At 37.4% G+C, this 17,978-nt stretch overlaps 2 protein-coding genes across 4 annotated transcripts in view; one reads left to right on the forward strand and one right to left on the reverse strand.

Annotated features, from left to right (window-relative positions):
* Positions 1-8,555, forward strand: part of Klp10A (kinesin-like protein 10A) — a 69,395-nt gene extending 60,840 nt beyond the window's left edge. Inside the window, exons 10-15 of one of the 3 annotated variants that reach the window (XM_076121272.1) lie at positions 101-235; positions 543-698; positions 1,047-1,200; positions 1,325-1,644; positions 2,501-2,675; positions 4,756-8,555. In XM_076121272.1, the coding sequence (XP_075977387.1) occupies positions 101-235; positions 543-698; positions 1,047-1,200; positions 1,325-1,644; positions 2,501-2,675; positions 4,756-4,898 (1,083 nt within the window). In that variant the 3' untranslated portion in view covers positions 4,899-8,555. Of the gene's footprint in view, positions 1-100; positions 236-542; positions 699-1,046; positions 1,201-1,324; positions 1,750-2,500; positions 2,676-4,755 lie in introns of those variants that run through there. The other 2 variants (XM_076121261.1, XM_076121268.1) reach the window with 2 other exon arrangements.
* A 3,726-nt stretch (positions 8,556-12,281) lies between these two features.
* Positions 12,282-17,920, reverse strand: Fic (FIC domain protein adenylyltransferase). Its single transcript, XM_076121293.1, has 3 exons — positions 16,734-17,920; positions 15,974-16,171; positions 12,282-15,711 (listed from the first exon to the last, which is right to left on the reverse strand). The coding sequence occupies exons 1-3, from the start codon at positions 17,762-17,764 to the stop codon at positions 15,579-15,581; spliced, it is 1,362 nt and encodes a 453-aa protein (XP_075977408.1). The 5' UTR covers positions 17,765-17,920; the 3' UTR covers positions 12,282-15,578.
* Positions 17,921-17,978: the final 58 nt, after the last annotated feature.

Below are 17,978 nucleotides of genomic sequence, written 5' to 3' on the forward strand. Positions count from 1 at the left end.
AGCCTGCCCAGCACTGGGACGGATAATAATGATGTCAGGAAATAGACTACATAATCGTGATTTTTGTACAAAACTAAAATAAAACTGTTGTATGTTCCAGGGCAAGACTCAAGACTGTAAGAAGGGTATATACGCGATGGCGGCGCGCGACGTGTTCGCGTACCTCAAGTCGCCCAAGTACAAGCCGCTCAACCTCATCGTCTCCGCCTCCTTCTTCGAAATATACTCCGGGAAGGTAATAATATGAATGAAGAATTTTAGTAGGATGGGTTCATTCTTTTCGTCGGAGACAGGCATGTAGTGATCAACTTTCGTACTTTTTGTGCGGTGATTTGCACGTTGAGTAGAGTTAACGTATACGCGCGTGCACGTATATTTATTACAAACCTTAATATTCTTATGCGTAAAGTTATACTTATACTAGGCCAAGAATTCTTGTTTTTTTAAAGAAATTTATATTTAAAATTCTAATTAGGAAATCTAAGTTAGTCACTAAATAATTAATAAGTAAAATAAAGTAATACGTATTGTGTGTTGTGCAGGTGTTCGATCTGTTAGCGGACAAGGCGAAGCTGCGGGTGCTGGAGGACGGCAAGCAGCAGGTGCAGATCGTGGGGCTGACGGAGAAGGTGGTGGACAACGTGGACGAGGTGCTCAAGCTCATCCAGCACGGGAACGCCGCCAGGACCTCCGGACAGGTACACACGCTTTATAGATTTCGTTTTCAAAAAGAGTTGAAAGCAGCGAAAAATATGTAAAGGAAGAAGTGTAGTTGTTTCATAAAATTTACTTGATTTGTATTGTATTTTTTGATTTCGTAAAAATGTATTTATTTAAGGAACCTGTGCGTGGTAACCGTGGTTATCGGTTTTTCTGTTATTTTTTTTGTTGTATAGTTAGTTAGGATTGGCTGCCTGATCTCCACTTTTCAGAGTGTAGAAAACTAATGGGATTTTATTTTTCTTATATTTCCTTGTACTATTTTGTAAAACAGTATTACTTTTTGCGTTTTAAGATAACTTCTAACATATTGTGTTCTGTTGCAGACGTCGGCGAACTCGAACAGCTCGCGGTCGCACGCCGTGTTCCAGATCGTGGTGCGGTCGCCCGGCATGCACCGCGTGCACGGCAAGTTCTCGCTCATCGACCTGGCCGGCAACGAGCGCGGCGCCGACACCTCCTCCGCCAACCGACAGACGCGTACGTACACACTCACCACTCAGCTGTGCACGCCCCGCACTCGTGACCGCCGCGAGCTCGGGCGCGACAGACTCTCAATATAATCATGTATTACGTCGATCCTTACGGTGCTTTTCTGTTTCAGGCATGGAAAGCGCGGAAATCAACAAATCGTTACTAGCGCTCAAGGAATGCATCCGAGCGCTCGGCATGAAGGGCAACAACCACCTGCCGTTCCGCGTGTCGAAGCTGACGCAGGTGCTGCGCGACAGCTTCATCGGCGACAAGTCCCGCACGTGCATGATCGCCATGATCTCGCCCGCGCTCTCCAGCTGCGAGCACTCGCTCAACACGCTGCGCTACGCCGACCGCGTCAAGGAGCTGGGCACGGCCGACCCCGCGCGCCGCGAGCCCGACGTCGACATGGAGCCCGCGCACGACCTCGCGCATCTGCGCTCGCTCAACGTGAGTACTGCCGACACCATTACTTGTTGCTAACTGTACATGACCGCGTCAAGGAGCTGGGCACGGCCGACCCCGCGCGCCGCGAGCCCGACGTCGACATGGAGCCCGCGCACGACCTCGCGCATCTGCGCTCGCTCAACGTGAGTACTGCCGACACCATTACTTGTTGCTAACTGTACATGACCGCGTCAAGGAGCTGGGCACGGCCGACCCCGCGCGCCGCGAGCCCGACGTCGACATGGAGCCCGCGCACGACCTCGCGCATCTGCGCTCGCTCAACGTGAGTACTGCCGACACCATTACTTGTTGCTAACTGTACATGACCGCGTCAAGGAGCTGGGCACGGCCGACCCCGCGCGCCGCGAGCCCGACGTCGACATGGAGCCCGCGCACGACCTCGCGCATCTGCGCTCGCTCAACGTGAGTACTGCCGACACCATTACTTGTTGCTAACTGTACATGACCGCGTCAAGGAGCTGGGCACGGCCGACCCCGCGCGCCGCGAGCCCGACGTCGACATGGAGCCCGCGCACGACCTCGCGCATCTGCGCTCGCTCAACGTGAGTACTTGTACGCGGTTCGATATCCAGGCGAGACCATTTTACTCGAACCCAAACCCCCATCATACTGTCACTCTATTGTGCAGCAAAACCATTGCCCAGGGTGCACCGAAGAAGAAGAAGAAGAAGACACACACGATCTCTGTTTCACGTGCTAAAGAGTGGCTGTAAAACATGAATTACTGCCTTCAATGAAAAAACCCTGAATGTACCAGAGACCTTTCACTATAGATCCAATATCACCTATTTAACTAACAGCATAAATATGAAAGACTAATTGAATTACCCGTTTCCAGGAGGGTGACATGTCAGCGGAGATGTACACGTTCCACGAGGCGATCGACGAGCTGCAACGGTCTGAAGAAGAGGTGTTAGACAACCACAAGGCTATCTCCGACTACTTACAGCACGCACTGTCACGTGTGAACCAGCTGTTAGCCATCACGCGCGATGTAGACTACGACCAGGACGGTATGTACCACTGTTTATACTTTAGACTAGTGTGTAGTGCACGTATACGTTGTAAAGTACGGGCGAGTATTATAATATGTGAGTTTTGGTAAAAATATTTGTGTGTAATGTCTAGTCAAATTATCAGCCTCGGTACTTTAGTAAGATTACAATAATGTCGCCAAATATGAAGTTAAACAAATTGCAAAAAAAAAACGGTTATGGTAGATTATGATGTAATTAAGATCATTTTATTATGATAAAAAAAATAAGAGTATTTTGGGAATGGCGCTGTGGGGACGTCGCAGGAAAATAAATGGAGATTGTATATATTTTACTTTATTAATACAACTAAATGTGTACAGCATGGTTTGTTAAACACTGTATATAAACATGTGACATTTAACCTAGTCGCTTGTGTGCTGTGTTGCGCGCTTGTTCATGTGCATGTGCGTAGCAGTGGGTAGTTTGATATAAAACATTTAATTAAACCCTACGATACTAAAGTCCCGATCCCTACAGGTTCATACTAGCGCATGCAAACTGATGATAGTCATTAGTTATATGACTCTGCTGTTATGTTAAATGGAGCTTTTAATGAAATTTCTAAGACTTATTGCGTCCATTACTTGTTTTTTTAAAAGATAAGTTGAATCTTTATGATTTTCCGATCTTATACGGTTTTTTCTCCACGAAACTATCAGCTGGGAACCTGTAAACATCCCCTATTACATTTTATTAGAGAAAATAAGTTTGAAGGACCCTAAAGCCTTTTCTAACATGGCAAGGGTGTCACTGTACTCTAACATAGTACAGCTTATGTGTTGTGCATGTGTATGTATGTATGTGTGTATGTACGTCGCGTGGCGCGTGTTGCAGGCGCGTGTCACTCGCGCACCAAACGTCAGCGATCCCTCGCGAGCAACCGCCTTGGTCCGCCCTCCAGGACACGACGGATGTTAGGTTTGGACAACCCTAACCAGAATACTACCAATCACTGTCATTGTAACACCCCCCTTACAAATATGTAGATCACGAGAATATCAATATACTTAAGTTTATTTGATCAGTTCACGCAAAAGAATACATTTTCACGGTATTATTTTGAAATGCTGAAATGTTATCCAATGTTGACATGATACTGTTTCAAAATTTTGTTATTTTCAACAAATTCTAGATCTTAAAAAAGGAAAAAGTGAAAAGTATCTCTCCTTTCAAAGGGACAGTGAGAAAGAGTAAAGTTATTTTGTCTCAAATATACTTTTCATACATTCATGCGAAAATGTTGACAATTTAAATCATATAATATATTATTTGACAGTCAACATATCATGAAAATTGCATGTATTACGAAGTCTTTCACTAGCACTGTTCAAGTAGGACCACATTCACAAAATTTTGTTTTTCAATACGTAGGTACGTATCAAATATTGAAAACTTTACCGAAAACGGATCTTTTTCCTGTTTTGAATATAATAATCATTGCGTCGTTCATTACGCTACCAACGCTGTCGCTCACGGGGCAATTGGTTTCATTATTAATAGACTACTTGACTATTTTAATGTTGAACTACAAATTTAATGTAAAAAAAATATATGAATTATTTTTACCCGTTCTTGCATTATGCAAAACTACGGGAATAAATAATTTTATTAAATCGAAGCGTTCATCTTATACCTGCACAGGTATGCGTATAGTCAATTGCTCTATTAATAAATTTCAAAATTAATTTCGTGTTGGTGCTCGTCAATCGATCTTTTTCTTGTTTTTATTTCAGGCGTCTTCGTTAACAATATTTAAATGACTTACTGTTTAATATAATTTGCCGCGCAACTATTGCTTCACGCTAATTTATACAAAAAAACTTTTTAAACTTACACTTCTAATGTACTCACATTGTTAATCCTGTTTCATTACTATCAAGATCTTTTATAGATAAACGGTATCTAATTTATCTTAGCGCTAATAGAGAAACAAAGCAAGCCTTTACCCTCTTTTAATTCATATAATTATTTCGAGTGATACTTGGTAGTAGTGAAACAGACATATACTAATACTGAATACAAGCAAAAATGCTAAACAAATGTTTGTCTGTTCCAGCTTACGCAACTCAGTGGGAGGAGCTACTGAACGAGCAGCTGGCCGTGCTGGCGCAGTCGCGCGACCTGGTGGCGGAGTTCCGCAGCAAGATGCAGCAGGAGGAGCACATGTCGCGCCGCATGCAGCAGCCGCGCCACCACTAGTGGGGAACCTTCATGCTATTTGTTTTGCCGTCTCAAACGACCTCGAACGTGTATCATATTCCAGATTTGGACTTTTAGGGGAGTCGTTCCGTCGTATTTGCACTGATGACAGACTGATCGCTAGTCGTCCCATTTCCCGTTATAATCGAACGATCGGGGCACGCGTCTCTAGAAACGACTCGTACGAACGTTATCGACGGTCATCTCGTATTGTGAAATCGTTCGTCCCGATGGGTAAAACTGAAACCTTAATTAATTGTAGGTAAATAAGAATCTCTGAATTCGGTAGTGATAAAATCGAATTTAAATTGTTCGCTTCCAGATCGACGCTACGTACGGTGCGCGCTCGCTCGCCGCCATATAATGGCGGTCGGACTGTCACGACGTTACGACACATAGAAATTACAGTGTGTATAAACAGATCAGTATTGAAACGGTCAAATTCGACGTTTGATAATCGCGTGTGTAGCTGGCCTACTGTATAATCGCTTTACTTTTCGTTTGCCCGCGTTTTGAACCTGAGCGAGTTGTGACATAATCGTTTGTAAAGCTTAGTGTACGATGTGCCGTCACGTTGTTGGAAACGAGAGACTGTATTGTAGTGTTTGAAGCACAAACGTCACATGGGGCGACTGACGAGCCATTTTGACGTTTATTTTTAATTCAATAGCGTCCAAAATTGCGTGTGGTGTAGTCGTGTTGCCTGTGGAATGTGCTAAGTAAATAATCCAGTCTTTAGCCGGTGTAATAGATTACATTGGTAAAGACAAGCTCTTATTCCGTTGGTGGTTAGACATCGATATCTAATCGAATCATGTAAGGTGCGATTACCCTATTAACATTAAGTCACATATTCTGGATGCATTTAACTTTCGCTAAAGGCCTATTGTCGAACTGTAGATATTTTTATATAACGACGGGTGAGAAGTACAAACATACAGTGAGATCGGTCCCAGTGAGTTGTGGAGTTCCTTATTGGCGTGACTAGACGGCTGAACGGGAATACTAATACTACTACTAAATAGATGTTACAATTTTTTGAGATTTTGGCTAGTTTAGCAACACACATAGTGCGGTTGCAAAACGGGAACGGGTCCTGACGAGGTGTGGCTCATTCGAAGTAGTTGTATGGACTTGTGACGTCATAACGAAAAGTGTGCGAGTTTCTATATAGCAATAGCAACTTTTGCAGTCGGTATAGTGCGCCCGTACAACGAATAACCCAATTACTCGATACGCTCCCGCTCTGTGTGTTTCACGCTTTTTATAACACGCGTCAAATAAATTTGGTTATCTGAATGTAGTAGCAGGCCACATAGGTATTAAATGAAAACAAGAGCAGTAAAAGATACGAAGTGGCTGATACGATAGGCACTGTCGTAGTTACGTTTTCGTTACCAGCGTAAGTATCTTGTTCTTATTTTGTGCTACCACGACCTGTTGCTATATTCAGACACCTAAAGTTATTTTGCGCGTGTTATATTTTAAAAAGTTTTGTTATTGCCCTAGTTGCGCCAATGTTTTAAACTTGAATGTATCTGTCAAAATCGTCCATTTTAATTAGCACCTTATTTCTACTTGAGATTGGCCTTAGAGGTACCGATTCTTTTGTGTTTATCTATATCTCTTTCTTTCATTGGCTGTATGAAAAGGATAAAACATTTGAAGTTTGAAGTCAAATTATTAGTGTAACTTAAAAGTTTAGTTTTTTCCTTAAGACCGTAAAAGTGAAATTGTTTTGAAGTATTAAAGAACTTTTCTGAAAGCTTTTGTTAGAAAGATATAAAGGTTATGTTCAAACATAAAAGAAATTGTATGACAACTTAGTAGAGAGTGTGCATGTCAATGCAAGATTTATCTCAATTACGCTGTATCAAACATATTACCGTTAAATGCATAAGCCTGTAGGTCTCTGCCGGGCGCGACAGTTGCATACAAGCCTCTCTACTAAGTTGTTGGACTATAGTACGTTACTCGTTTTGAATTAAAATTATGGCAAGTTTGGTTTTGACGGATATTATATTTGCTGTGATTGTTGGTCATGACAAACTTATTTGTTTTATTATTACTCGAGTACTCGGAATGTTGTGAAGTTTACAATTACGTGTTTGGGTGTCTGCTCGGTTTTATATATGTTTTGCACACCTGACATATATGGTTGTTTTTGATTTAGTCATATCTGTATAAATAAAAATGTATCACTAAAATGTATGTACGCTCATAACTTTTGAACAAATAAACTAACTTTTTTAATATGTTTGTAATTGTCGAGATATAGTTTGTATGGGATCGATGGGATCAAAATTCTCACGAGAATAGAATCAACGGGATAAATGTGTACTATACCCGAGCGAAGTCAGACCAGTCCGCGAGTTATAAAATAAATTGTACTTCGTATCAATACTACAATAGTCAGAATTAGACCATTTTTTCACCAATATCCTTCTATAAAAATGGCTAAATCAAAGACAATCATCCATATAGAGAAAACTATCGATTGAAAATTGTATAAATGTTTAGAAACTATGTTATGTGATCGATTAACATATCTTTGCATATAAAATTGCTTGTTATCATATGATTGTAATATTGTGCATACAGTTCCGTACGTTTTTGAGTGTTTTATATATACATATTTACTGTGAACTTGTATATAATAGCTAGATAACAAATTTTGCGACTTTAAGAATGATTTATTATAGAATTTTGTCTTGAAAATTGAGTTGTTAACATACTTAAGATCTACTTGATGCGGGCTTATTCTCAGATGCATATATAATATAAGCCGACCCGTGCGCGAATCGCAGTTTCAAATCCTATTTGTCGTTTAAGGGTTTGATTTTGAAAAATAACAGTCTATGTTTAACTTCTGGAAAAGCCTGTGTTTTAGCCCATGTTCAGCCCTTGAAGTTTTCATTGTGGAAACGAAAGTCTTTATGCTAATTTTCATTAAAATCGGTTCAATCGTTGAAAGTGTGGCAGACAAGCAGACTCGCCTGTTAATATCTATGCAAACGGAAATAAACTTGCATTTTACAAAGTAGGTTTTAAGATTAAAGTACTGGTGTGTAAAAATTCTATCTTATTCATACCAGCGTATTGTCAAACAATGTTTTCTTCCACTTCACGCAGTAAATATGTATATATGTATATATAAAATAACACAGATTTCCTAAATTCGTATATAGTTTGGCTAGATAAAGTTGTTGAAACTAAAACTGGGAAAATTTCAAGAATAATAAAATACATTCCATTTTATGAGATTATTGAAAACATTCTGCCATATTAATTTAGAACGAAAAAATTGAAAGAATTTTAGCCAAAAAAAGCGAAAATTTGTAATCACGGTGGCATTTACGAAACACGTCTTGAGATTTTTCCTATAACCCTTCAACTGGCAGCGGCCATTTTTTAATATTTGCGTAAACTGGCAAGGGTCATTTAAAAATTAACGGCTGTTTTGAGTAGTTGCCGAAAATCGAAAAATACGTACGATTTTGTATATTAAATGATATAAAACTATACATTTTTGTAATCTTCTTTAAATTTCCTAACTGATCAATTGGTTTTCTTCGAATTTATAGCAACTAATAAATAATTAAAGATAGTCAAATGTAACTAACTTATATATTTACCCAAATTTTGTTGAAATAGCCTTATGTATAATAAATACAAGGCGTTTCAGTGATACAAATATATTTTATATACAGTTTAATATACCTTTATTACAATTAACACGAATAAAGTATAAGGTTCCATACAAAATTATATTATATTTGTTGAATAAATATCTATCACAAGAGGTGCAAAGTTGAGCGCACGCAGAAATAAAGCGTCGAGTTTAGAATTTTTTTTTGAAAATATTAAGCACTTATATGACTTAATAGCTTAAATTACATCGCATGTAACATATCATCAAACCGTAAGTAAATTTTGTTTGATCCCAGAGTGCACAAGATAAAAACTAAAAGCAAAATTGCAAACCTCTTGACAAATAATAAGAAATGACATGGGTTTGGCGAAAGTGTTATTACAATAAAACTGATTACATTTAATAAAATCTGTTATGATAATCATAAAATATATTAATTGTTATATATGTTGATACGACAAAAACATATAGTCTAGAAGAAAAATATTAAAAATATTATTTCAAAATTTTAACAAAATCGTGAGTTTCAACAATGGATAATGCTATGATAGTATGGATACGCCACTTCAATATATTATTTTTTTGCACAAATTATGTATTAGTTATGAGTGGTATGGACGGTATATTAAATGCAAACTAAAAAGAAACAGCAAAATAAACGTTTAATGAAAGACTATATAAAATACGTACATATTTTGAATATAAAAACATTAAAAATATTCGTGCGCCACATCCATATTAACGCAACGTACCGATACTGGCAAGCGACCGGCTCCCGGTAAGGTGGGCACTCGATTGTTTTGAAAACATATTACACACAAATCAAAGCGTATTTAGGCTTGTTTTTAATTAAAATAGCGAGATTATAGAGTAACGTTGCTGTTTTATCACATATCACTAGAGTTTACAATTGAATTTTATTATTAAAATGGGTATGATTCGTCAATACAAAATGTCGAACATTAGTATTGGCAAAATAAATACGCTGAATTTTGATGAAATGTAGTCACTAATGTTCTATGAGAAGTTAAATATACGGTATATACTATAAACTACTTGCCCTTCCATGTTTCTCCTGCACATATGCGTAAACTACGATTATTTTTTATTTAAAACACTCACAGCACAAACACTTCACACTCGGCGCGATAACGAATTTTAAACAATTTATATTGGCCTTCAAGTGCGCTCGTTCGTTGAATGAATAGTTTGTGTGCTGTCTTGCTTTAATTCTTTCGGACTTAGAACTAGCGGAAAAGAGATAAACGTATGTTGTACTATTTAAATCAATGTTTATAATATGTAGTATCTTGCTCACCGGCTCCCGGTCGGTTGCCAGTATAGAGTATTTTTTCTATTACCGGGAGCCGGTTAGTTGCCAGTTGAAGGGATAACTGAATTAAAAAGTGTAAATTAAAATAAAATGTATATGTATTTATCGCGCCTAGATTCTGTTGTGTTAGACTTCGAACATTGGCGCGACAGATGTTGAAATAGTTATATCATGTCTGGCTTATCATTAACAATAATTTTAATATCAGTTTTTGTACGTACCATTTAACTTTACGTGCCTGAATATAGCAAGAAACCGTTGTCTAGAAGACGAGGAAAATACAAGAGACAAGATGCCTAAATCGAAGGCTTTCGGTGACGTCTCTTCTATTTTATGCTTCGCGTTCTACTTTACGGCTTGTGGCTATATTCGGGAACATAATGTTATTTGGAGTGTGCTTTACTACGGTCATTTTAAAATACTGATTATTCCTACACATGGTGCTTGTTCATTAGGCCTTTAGCTAAGGCATGGTATAACTTGACATGTTGTATGTTATTGATGCGTCGCTAATTGCTAAAGAGAAACACTCTTTTACAATATTTACGTAATGTTATATACTGCTCAAAAAATTGTTCTACGGGCAGCGATTGTGACTTCATTGAAACGGGACGGAGCATAGCTCTAACCCAGTGTTGAGTCTTTTGTCCTTCTCACACGGATTCTACTGCGGGTTATTAGTATAGTGACAAGGCATTGTAATTGTAGATCAAATTGTGCTGTATATTATTAATATTATACCCAAACGTAACTCCGTGTGATGTTATTATTGACGATTAACTTGAAGTACTGGTGAGATAAATTTCTATACGCAGACTACCCCGTTCATTATAATATTGTAAACTGTAATTTATTAAAAAAACCAGCTGTCGACTTTTAAAAATCGTAAAACTCATTTTTTTTATTATTAATTATAAAAATAGTAAAACTACTTAAAAGACTATGTAACTATTGTAAGTTTTTCAAGTCAGTACATTGTAATACATGTTTTTTTTTCATTATTTTTTTGTAATGGGACTTATTTATTATGTTGTGATAATACGTGGATATACCTGTTGTTTGTGTTTCTTGTGACGCAGAGACGCGACGAACGAGTGTGACGTCTCTCTCAGCTTGTGCAGGAGTCACTTGTTCACTATGTAACATTAGCCAGCTTTACACATACTCTATCGCACGTTCTTAGGAGTGTACAGGATTACGCGCGGGAAAGCAGTGCGCTCTTCGAGAGCGGTTTTTTTCGCGGACTTGACAGATGAGCGCGGCGCGTGGTCTTTCCTTTCTCCTTGCATGTTGTTTCATGCGCGATAGAGTATGTTTGTAAATGTGGCTATAATATAACAAAGTATCATGTTCTCACATACACTTTTTTTTACATTAATGTTACATAGTAAACAGCTCCATGTTATTGCGTAAATTTTTCGTTTTGTAACTTGATTTAATAACCACATTTTATAATGTCTACGAAATAATAAATAAAAATAACCCGAATTTTGTTTTGTGGTTTAATATCCGCTCGTCTGGTGCTAGGTTTAGTTATTGCTTTTAACCTCATACCTCCCGGGTCTTTGCTTCTGCGCGCTTTTGTTTGAATAATAATTTCCTTTGATTTATGTCTTTAGACAACTGGGCGGTTTTTCAATACGCTCGCATATTTTTCTCAAACTTGCTTTAAATAAAAATAGAATATTTATTAATTGGAATTGAAATGGTATCGACAGTTGAGAAATACTCATTATTTGCATGGTTATGAAAGTAAAAACATGACTTTGCGTCGTCTAGTTGGTTAAAAAAGCGCAGAAATTCTATAATTACAAAACAACGTTTATTAGTAAATATGCGAGTGTAGTAGCCCAATGAAATTCGCTAAACCGACCCGTTCCGAGGTAATATGTATACTATAGCTTACAAAGTTGTTAGGTAGCGCTTATTAATAAATAAATAAACAGATCGGTACTCTGTATCAGAGTGACTGCTGCGCCGATGTTTGAACTGAATAATAAATCTCTCTTACTATTATTATACGTTTTTTTAATAATTGTAATATCGAGATTACGCGTCGAATGAGTTAGTATTTGTATAGCGTAAATGGACAAGTGTCGAGCTGAGCTCCCGCTCGGCCGTCTAGTTAAATGCTTTATTATAAACATTATTTTAACATCGCACATTATAATAAATTAATCAAAATTGATTTTTCATTGTTTTATTTGGTACCCTGTGTCCACTTACCCTTTTGTTATTGCAATTATTGTGACTTGTAGGTACCGAGTAGTTAGATTTTTTATTTATTTTTTTTATAAAATAGGTGTTATTTCTGTAAGACAACCTTATTAGACAAAGAACTTCGGGTCATCGTGAGCGGTGGCGCCATCTTACAGGTAATAAAATAAAACAATTTGTTAATCAAAGTATTGTTATATTTAGAGCAAGTTTGTACTGGTATCTTGGAAATGCACAAAATAAATAGTCGCACATGAATACTGGAAGACAACACAAACTAAGTACTAAGTACTGAACTTAACACCACACATTCCCGTCAACGGCTAAGCAGCGCTATCTAGCGGACAATAGCTACAAAAGTTCATTGAATAAATTAAGATTATAGCCTCATTTGAGCTAAGCTAAAAACTATGTTACTATTTATGTCTTTATTTACACCAATATAGTTTTATTTTACAAGTATAAAAAATAAAGCAATGCTATTGGTTCAAGTTCTAGCTGATTCTTAGTAACATAGTTCATCCTAGCTCAAATGGAAACGTTTCCAATGTTGAATCTCAATCCTGGTATGTATCTTTTTATAGCTATGAAAACACCAATGGAATAACTTAGACACGCTAAAACAACGTAAGAAAAGGATAGCGCTATCTATGTAACATAACAATAATCGCAACTTTCTTCTTTACGGCAGAATTTAGACTGCTTTAGCTTGTTTCCGTGGCGCATTCTTAGCCATTATTCTTATACAAACACAATTTTGCTAAGTACCTATCTATAGCCAGATTATGCAAAAATATTAAGCTACTTAAAAATAGGATAAAATAAAGTTATTATAATGGCAATAAGGTTACATAATAGTTCATTCAAGAATAAAAAAACGTAAATCATATTGTGTTGGGGACCAATACAGATAAGGAATAAACTCAAATGAACTAAAGCAATAAAACGTCAATAAAAATAGTTTGGTACATCATCTACACATTTAGGGTTGTATAAATTGTACAAACCCTTGTAATTTTATCACTATATCTAAGATATTAGGTCGGGGAAAGTCTTTTCGCATTATAGTATGTATGAACTTGTAATAAAATCTCTTTGGCTTCAAGAATCACAAATGAGTACACGGTTCATTAGGTTTCTTTCAGTGAGCTCGTGAGGTACCCAAATATCGAGCTTTTTTGTGTAGAGAAAAAAATTTATTACAAGTTCATACATACTATAATGCGAAGACTTTTTCCCCGACCTAATATTTAATTTTTAGGCTTACGTTCTTCCTATGCTGACGTCGGTGGTATGGTGACACTGCACAGTACCGTTGAAGTGCCCAATAGATGTTTCTACGTTATACGCAAATGACAGTGCGCTCACCCAACGTACGCGGACGATTCAGCGTATAAAGAACGGAAACCTTATAATTTTACAATTTCTAATTCCAAACATCAAAATTTGTGCATCCTACACAGAACAATAAATAAATAATATTTCAAATATCACAGTATATTTCTAGTGATTTTTCTATACACATTAAGATATAAGAAGGTGAGGGCAACTTAAATCAAACATAAAAACCACCCAATTCTTGTTGCAAAAAAAAATCTTCTTTTGTGTTACACTCATCTTCTTGTCTCTTCAAACTAAGTGCTTGTTCACGTTGGAACTCGCGGGCGCGGTGGCGGTCGCGAGCACGGGGACGTGGCGATTTGTGTTCACGTTGGCCGCCAGGCGGGCGTTTGGCTCAAACTGGCTCAAACTGGTTGATCTTACTTGACATCGCGAGTGGATCGCGCCCGCCACCGCTAGTTCGACGTGAACACACACGAACATCTTCACTTGTTTGATATTGGCGCGAGCGCGCCACGCGGGCCGCGCGCGACACCGCTAGCTCGCCCGCGACTTAGACCGCGCGAACGGTTTGTACGTGAACACTTCGGTACATCGCCATATGTTTGATATTTCGCGACCGCGCCCGCCACCGCGCCCGCGAGTCAACGTGAATGAGCACTAATACAATACACAAAGTAGTTATGCTAGCAATGATAAAAGGGAAGGGAAAATTAATTTTATACAATCAATTTCAATCCCTAAATTTCTTCTGTATCGCATCAAGTGATTTCACGATAAAACAAAAGTGGTAAGACCAATAGGAAATACCGGAATTCGTAATTTCTGTATTTGATGAAATTAAACCTGTGCGTAAGCAGCATCATAATTTGTTATGCAATAATTTATAATGAAAAATAGTTATTGGCACGTGTTAGTTTTTAATAGGTGACGTTAAGAACCAAATCGATTTGATACAACTCGAACATGAGCGAAAATTAATTGAATACAAAAATAAATATTATTTTTCATAAATCCATCTTTTCTTTTCAAAATAAAACTTCTACAGGCACTTTTAACAATAATTTTGTCACGAATGTTGCAATCTCATTTCAAGTATTTTATTTACATTATTTACAGATATAAAACAATATCTTTGGTTTGTTAAAATATACATATTTGTCATGGCTCTGAATAAGAGCTTATTTTTTATTCTTTTACATACATTCAGCTACTTGTAATGTAGGAACTATGTAATTTTTGTTAGAATATTCATGTAAATGCTGACTAACCTAGTTTTCTCTCTGTCTGTCATATGGCGACCGTAGATAGACAGAAAGAGACAACAATACATTTAGGTTAGTCACATTTTTATAAAATGGTAGGTGTAGTTCACTATGACCTATTCGAAAGGTTTTTACAAAATCATTTAAGGCTATGTAAGAAATTGCCTGCCAGCAGGCTGTTAATACGAATGGAAGCTAAAATTCATTAATAATATAAACTAAATTATTTACAAAATGCACCACAATTTCAACTTACGAAAGGATTTAAATAGTAATACATAATGGAAATAAGAGAACTTCAACAAAACTCAAAAACTTTATCTCATTATTTTTTTTTAAATAACACAGACTATAAAACGAAGACAAAAACATTTTTTTTCATTACGCCGTTATATACTCTAAATAAACGTTTTTTTGCTGTTTTACAATTTAAATTATTGGATTAAAACGCATGATTAATAGACACAGTTCTACTATCTAAAATTTTGAGCTCTTTTAATTTTATGAGCATTAAATTTGCTTACAAAATTTCGTGCTAGGGATTCCCACTCGAGTCTCTATAAACATTATGTTTCAGCCCAATTTCACTACTAAATTATCAACACCCAACAAATATCATTATCAAGGCGATTACTGTATTACTAAAAATAATCACCTAAAAATCGTGACACATGAATCTCTTCTAGCTTCAGAATAGGTTTGTTTGTTATTTTGGGAGGCAATACTGCTCATGAATTTGATCACGATGAAAAAGTTGACTTTTTTTTATTGCGGAATCAAAAAGAAAAGAAAGAAAAATCAAATAATGTAAGCAGTGAAATTGGGCTTGATTTTTTTTTTACATAACTTTGAGCTCCATGTTTTCAAGTCGTTTATAACAAGTCATCATCAATATCTTCGCCCGTCAATATATGTGGCTCACCGATCGCTGGTACCATGTGTGAGTACTCACTCGTGGCCCACAGGTACAGGTTCAATGTCCGTTCCGTGCACTGTGCTATAAATCTGTAATTAATAGCAATTTTTAATTAAAAATGTTTTAACTCAATTCTAGACACATTTTTAGAACGAGAAGACAAGCGACCGAGGGTTGTGGTAGTAAGACAACTAAGTTGGCAACTAAGAGTTACAAATAAATTCGACATTTATTTACTTTAAAATTAAAGCACCTACATCATTTTTAATTCATTATGACGTGATGAGTTTTATATTTAACTAGTTTTCCGCTCGCGACTTTGCGCATATATATTATTAAATGTTGACTCACCTCACGAAAGGTCTAACATCTCCCTCATTAGCGGTCTGTAAATGCTGATAGTACAAATGTCTGTGCTGCTTGGCTATGATCACTGGTGGGTATCCCGCCTGCATCAGGAGGAGGTTCATGAGTAACCGGGATGTACGTCCATTGCCGTCTATGAAGGGGTGAATGTGGACTAGTTTGTAGTGGGCTAATGCTGCATATCTGTAATGAGTTATGTTATAGATGAGATTTTGATCACTTTATTTATCATTGTTAATAATGGTCAACCTAGTGTCAAAGTTGTTCAAGCTGCCTGAAGGCTCTGGTTTTAGCTTTTTGCAAAAGTATCTTAATTTGTCACTTTCTTGGTCTCATGGGTCCTACACACATGCTGACAGCACAGGGGCACAAGGCTGTCATAGTGCTAGGACACCGGCAAGCCGCGTAACCCGCCGGCACTATGTGTAAGAGCCCTTATATCCCTATTATTATAGCCCTTGTTTAATTATTTTAAGTGTAGTAGTGTAGAGTTATTCTTCTTGTTTATTTAACTATCTGATAAATATAAAAATCCATGATCTTTAAAACTACATAGGACAATCTTCAGCAGATTTAAATACCCAAGGTTAACTATTTCAAAGAATCTACAACAGGTGGTTATAATATGCATATGCCATTTCAGTGACGCAGGTGTGTCATTATGTTATGAAAACAATACTATAAAATAATACTTTCATTGTTTCATAGCCATTCATTTACAATATTATTATGTACAAACACTTACCTCACTGGGTGCAAATCTAAAGCATCTTCAGAATTTAGCCACTCCAAAAACTGCGTCATTAATCTTTGTATCTCCGAAGGTCCTGGTGGAATATGACCTCCAACGTAGACCTGCGTTCTTCTAAACTGACCTCCTTCTATCGGATCTACATGTCCTAATACTCTTTTGTGTATTTCTAGTATATCCCCCATGGATATATCTCGTAATCGGTAAAGTAATGTTTGGTTTATATACTTCATAGCAGCATCTAATCCTAGAATTTCATTATGTTCATCTATACTCTTGCCCGATACTGCTATCCTTGTTTCTAAGACACTGCGAGTCTGTTGTAACGTCATTGTGTTGCCTTCAATTGCAACTGTGTGATAGATGTGTTGGAAGTATGCCTCTTTCTTGGCTCTACGTAAAGCGGAGTTGCTTTCCGGTATTGATGATAATGCATCTCGTTTCTCATCAATTTTCCTTAACATTTCTCTGTCTAAGTTTTCAACAATGCTGGCAGTGCGTTGTCTGTTCATTAAAGCACCCGTGTGCTCAGGGTAATTTGTTAATGCTAGTGTGTAAAGTTGGTCAGCTTTGACCACATCTTTCTTAGTGTCTTCTAAAAACTCTCCATAGTGGTTCAATATGTCGGCGTGTTTCGGCGACAAGGCAAATGCATGTTGAAATAGTTTTAAAGCTTTATCTGACTTGCCTACCTTCTTCATTTCTAATGCTGCATTCAAAGATACCACAGCTTCTGCATCTCGTGTCTTATCCAAAGGCCTTGATGAAGGTGGGCCCGGATTCTGCTCAGAAATAGGCTCTAAGTAGTTACCGTACAATCCATCTGGTATGGGCGCAAACGGCTTCGCTAATTTCACATCGTAGTTCACCAATTTGTGCAGGGATATCACAACAGCAAGCGTACACACCACGCTAGACAATATTAGCACAGTTTTACACCTATCTACGATCATTTTCGAGTTGATTTTCAATTTGCATCCGCACTTCATGTTTTCTGTTTCGCTTGGTCTACCTATAAACAACATGACTGCGTCGTTCACTGGAGCATATGTTCGCTGATAAAATCACTGTAATGACTGTAAATGATTTAGATTTCATCGTATATCGCAATAATATTTCTAAAACTCTAATAACAAAAAACCACGTAAGGTCGTAGTGACATTTTCGACACTTCTTGACTTGTCAACTTGACTTTGACAATGACAGCTGATCGAAACGTTCCATTTCGCAGAATATTTT

The sequence above is a fragment of the Anticarsia gemmatalis genome, chromosome 1 (assembly GCF_050436995.1).
Source record: "Anticarsia gemmatalis isolate Benzon Research Colony breed Stoneville strain chromosome 1, ilAntGemm2 primary, whole genome shotgun sequence".
Lineage (NCBI taxonomy): Eukaryota > Metazoa > Arthropoda > Insecta > Lepidoptera > Erebidae > Anticarsia > Anticarsia gemmatalis.